The 5,073-nt window shown below is 39.4% G+C and overlaps 1 protein-coding gene across 1 annotated transcript in view; it reads right to left on the bottom strand.

The window, feature by feature from the left end:
• Positions 1-4,221: 4,221 nt before the first annotated feature.
• Positions 4,222-5,073, bottom strand: part of LOC104523294 (probable ATP-dependent RNA helicase DDX10) — a gene marked incomplete at its 5' end in the record, with an annotated part of 13,681 nt that continues 12,829 nt past the window's right edge. Inside the window, one exon of the mRNA XM_010165829.1 lies at positions 4,222-4,664. Coding sequence (XP_010164131.1) covers positions 4,475-4,664 — 190 coding nt within the window. The remainder of the gene's footprint in view (positions 4,665-5,073) is intronic.

Below are 5,073 nucleotides of genomic sequence, written 5' to 3'. Positions count from 1 at the left end.
CCCACAGGGTTACTTCAGTACCTTCAGATCTTGGACTGTTTTTTACAGTCTGAATTGAATGTTCTCTACCACAGCTCTCTGGTTTTTAATGTTTTGCTTCAGGCATTTCTCTCTCTTTATGAGTCTGTCCAGACAGCAGGACACAGCAGTCAATGCTCTAGCTGGACTCAGTCAGTGGCAGGAAGAATAAAAAATATTTTTTATTTCTTTTCATATAACATTTTTTAAAAATACTCATTTAAAATGTTAAATATTCATTTGCAATCACTTATGTTAGAGCCTGAATTTCTTATACGTTTCACACAATTTAATGTGCTGTATCAACAAGGTCTTTACAAAGTGAACACCTAACAAATTTCTATGATGCTGAGGCAGAACAGTATCTTTGCAATGACGCATTTTATATGCCTCATGAAAATACTGCAAGCTGGACACCTTCAGTAGCTAGCACATTTAGCATCAGTCTATTTAACTAATCTAAAAACCCCAAACTCTTCGATTATATCATGACATTTACCTGACTTCCAGTTTCCATCCAAAAGAGGCTTCAAACCAATTGTGATAAATGACCCAGTAAACAAATCTCTATTATTTCGTATGCAACAAAGAGAAAATTGGATTCTGAATAAAAGCCCTCTGAACTATACTACTATATAAATGCCTATTGTAGATCTCCAGAATTAGCTATATGTACTAGATTTAGTCTTAATGCTACCCAGTTATAAATCAACACACTGGAACCATTCTAGCAGCCAAAGGAAATCAGCCACTATTAATATAAAGTACAAACTGAACCTAATATGAAAGTTCATTATTTAAAACAAGATTTCCTGCTTGGAGATTTAAGGATGTCTCCTGGGCAATGGCCTTGGAAAATACTCACTGCCATACTCAGACGTTGCTACTCCTCCTAAAGGAGTCCCCAGAGGGGACTTTCCCTCTCCTCCTCATAAAGGGCTGCAGCCTCCAGGGTAAAGAAGAAGCCCAAAACCCACCCCAGGGTGCTCGCAATACCAGACACAACACCACCTGAAGGTTAGGGTCCTGCACAGAAGGCAGTTCAGATGGCAAATTGGAGGCTGCTCTTCCTAAATCACAAGTGATTTAGTTGTTGTGGACTCAACTACATAAAGTCATCAATGAAGTCTTTGATTACAGGTGAGCCAAATGATTTCCACACTACCATTTCTCCTGTGTAAAACTGGGATTACAACACATGTGAAGTACAAACCTGCAAAAGCTTGGGATTTGTTCTGATACTACAGGAGCACGTGTTGTACCCAGGACCGGGAGAAAGGGAGACGATGGGCGGCATCCCCAGCTGGCCCCACTCCACCTACCCGTTAGCCCTTGACACACATGCCAGGTCTTTTGGCAGCAGGTTGAGAGGTCCATGGGTGTGAAGAGCAAACAAGCTTCCTGGAAAACACCCTTCAGTCAAGTCAATCCTTGCATTTCTGAGATTAGCATCTGTTTTGTGTGCTTTGCTCTTGCTTTCTTACTCCAGAAGCACTACTAAAAGCACAGCTGGCGAGGAGCCTCTTAAAGCAGATCTACAGCTGATGGGAATGACAACCCAGAACCGCAGCCATTGCCTCAAAATGCTGAATGCTGCCTTTTTTTTGTCTTGTTCTTTCTAGCATAAACAGCAGTTCCCAGTTCTTAGATACACTCATTGCATGGAGCATCTGCCTCAAGCCCCTTCCCCCTACTTTTTCACAAGGCTCCATCCTAGTGGGAGTCACACTCTAGATACACACCATTCCTGCAAGGACAGACACATTTGAAGTAGAAGGGCAAACTTTGTAAGGATTCAAGAAACAATGGCCATATATCAGACAACACAGATACATTAGAAACTCCATTATCCCAAAATACAAAAGTAAGAGCACTTGAAAAATTATTTGATGCAGACAATGAAAGCATCACGAGAATAGGAGTGCAGTACAATCCTTCCAGTATAAATAATTAAATTTTTAGTCTTACTGCTTGCTGGGTAAGAATGCTTTTCTCACACCTCATCACAAAAATGAGAATATTCCAGTAAGAAATGGTACAGCCTTTGTTTTTTCGTTTACTTGCCTCAGCAAACTATGTTCAACCTTCTAGAGCAAAGATCTGAGTTGAGAGATGTCAGGGAACGTACAAGACAACTGATCACCACAAAGTACACTGTGAATCTACAAATACCTCTGAATAAGATGTATACTCCATGATACGTGTTATCACCCACACCCAGCTCATCTGAACAGCTTTCTGCTGTTGGTGCTCCTTGCGCTGAAGTTTAGTACCTTCATCCACGACCGCAGGAGCAGGACCTCTGTTATTCCAATGCAGAGACATTTGTTGACATGACATGGCTCATCACATTCACTGCAGCCGTTCACACGATGGAGCCCAGGCACAGGCACAACAACATCACAGCGGATCCTTCTTCATTAACAGATTCATCAGTGATGCTATTCCCAGATCATGGTATTTTCCAGGCCCACTGTGGCACCGCAGACTAAACAACACTGTGCATCGGCTGCCAAGCAGGTCCCATCTTTCATGTTTAGATGTTTGCGAAACTCGGGTCATTTCTTTTCGTTCCACGTTGTCAGGAAGGAGCAGATGGCAGATGTGCTCTGCCTGTAATACTGTTTTTATGATACCCTGCCTGCTGGCAGAACAGCAGAAGCAACATTTGGAGGCAAGAATTTGCAGTATATTTTCAGTTTGAGGTAACTGAGCTAAAAGATAGCATGGGGTACAGGGATAAGAAGAAAGGCTTGTACTGAATTGGAGCTGATAGATTTGTGTTAACAAAAAAAAAAAAAAAAAAGAAAGAAGAAAAAGTGATATTGAAAAAAAAAGGAGTATTTACTTCAATATGCCCTTCATATAGCTGACGGGAAGACCAAACAGATACAGCTTCTTGTGTACTTTATGATTTACTGAAGGGAAGCAACAGGGGGAAATCCCTCAGGCATTTATGCTTTACTCTCTATTTTGCCATGTAAACTTCATTAAGACACAGGTCTGCTGAAAACAGACAATCATCACTTTACAAACCTGTTTGCTGCCAAAAAACTTGTGTCAGCAACCGAAACACTGGATTTTTCTGCTCTCCTTTGTCTAACTCATTTTGGAGATGTGTAAACTTTTGGCAGTTTTCATCCTGGAGAAAAGACGACTCAGAGATCTGATTAATGTCTATAAATATCTAAATATATCTATCTATCTATAAATATCTAAAGGGACAGCGTCTAGAGGATGGGGCCAGACTCTTCTCATTGGCACCCAACAATAGGACAAGAGGCAATGGGCATGAACTGCAGCATGGGAAGTTCCACCTGAACATAAGGAAGAACTACTTCAGTGTGAGGGTGACTGAGCACTGGAACAGGTTGGCCAGAGGGGTTGTGGAATCTCCCTCCCTGGACATATTCAAAAACCATCTGGACAAAATCCTGGTTCATGTGCTCTAGGAGTCCCTGCTTGAGCAGGGGGGTTGGACTAGATGACCTTCAGAGGTCCCTTCCAACCTCAGCCATTCTGTGATCATTCTTCATATTGCCTGCAAGGGTTTATCATGCTTTTTTCTGAACAATGTGCCAATACTCCTGAAGGGGTAGTCAAGAATGCAAATCTGCAACAATCACCATGATTTGATGGGATGAAACTTGAAAATATGTTCAATAATAGATTATTTTTCTTCAGTATATTTGGTCATAACAAAAAAAGTAGTTCACTTCCAGTTGTAAGTCTGCCACAAAATCTACCCTGTAACCAATTTTATCACGCATCAGAGTGTTATGATCTACCTTTTTTGGCGTCAGTGTTCTCATTCATATGGGATTCAAATGCAAGATTCAGTTTTAGCATCTAAAAGTGGTTTGCTGAATTGCCTAACACCAGTGACAGAATCATAATAGAAATGATAACTGGAGGATAAATAAGTTCTTTCAAAACAAAATTGAAAGAGACACTAAAAGTTTACACCAAGGCTTCAGAAAATTTATTAAAATATTTGTAAAATATGTGCATGATACACAGAAGAAAAAATACATTTTATTTTTAAGTAATATGATTTGATCTGCCAACAGTATTTCTTCTTTAATAACTTCAGTACACATTTATCTTCTAAAATAACAAATCTGACACAGTCAAGAAAGGAGCATCCTGTTTTTACTTAAAGCAAGATTAAAATAAAAAAATATAATTGCTTCAGAACTTGGAGATTTTAAATTATGAATACGTTACTGCAAAATGACATCTGGGATTTAGGTTGGAAAGTTCATTTAGAAAGCTTTGTAAATCAAACTAAATATTGTCTATAATCTATGAGCCAATCTAAGGCAATCCCATTGCACATGGAACTCATTTATCTACGTCCACTGGTACCCAGCTGCCCAGATGCCAAATTCATTTTCTGTAGACGACTGACAAAATTGTGGAGATGTCCCAGAAAAGAAAACCTGCGGAAAAATAATTAGCTGTGACTGTTGAGCAGATGTAGTACAAGCTCTTCATCCTCTGCAAGAGAAAGCCCAGTATCTAACGGCAAATAGGGGTCCTCCTCTTGACTGAATTTCGCCTTCTTTCTTTTCAGTGGCATTTCTTCTTCTGCAGTACTGTTGCTATAGCTTCTTTTCTTTCTTCCACTCTTCTCCTGAAGTTCACTGCAGAAACAAATCAATTAGTCTTTTTAACAACTGTGGTAATCAATATCATCATGTAATGAAACAATTCATTTTAAACAAGGCAAATTTATGTCAAGATAAGAACAAACAAAATTACAATTCAGAAGGGTGAAGCAATAGAAGCCAATGAACTTTGAATGTCTAAATTAGAACTGCTTTCGGGCTGAGATGGTGGTGGATGTTCTGCTGTCTTAATTGATTACAATATATCAAGATACTGCCATCAGTCTTATCTAATATTTGCTGCCTTATAGTGACAGACAACTTGACAAAACTGATTTAGGGATGTGTCAGTGGACCCTGACATGCATTCAAGATCTTGTCTAAAATAAATATGTGACAAAAATAAAAATATGAGAACTGTCATTTCATTTGCGAATCCTACACT

The sequence above is a fragment of the Antrostomus carolinensis genome, unplaced genomic scaffold (genome assembly GCF_000700745.2).
Source record: "Antrostomus carolinensis isolate BGI_N321 unplaced genomic scaffold, ASM70074v2 scaffold7744, whole genome shotgun sequence".
NCBI lineage: Eukaryota > Metazoa > Chordata > Aves > Caprimulgiformes > Caprimulgidae > Antrostomus > Antrostomus carolinensis.
Note: the sequence above shows the minus strand (reverse complement) of the source record. Positions and strands in the feature narration are given on the sequence as shown.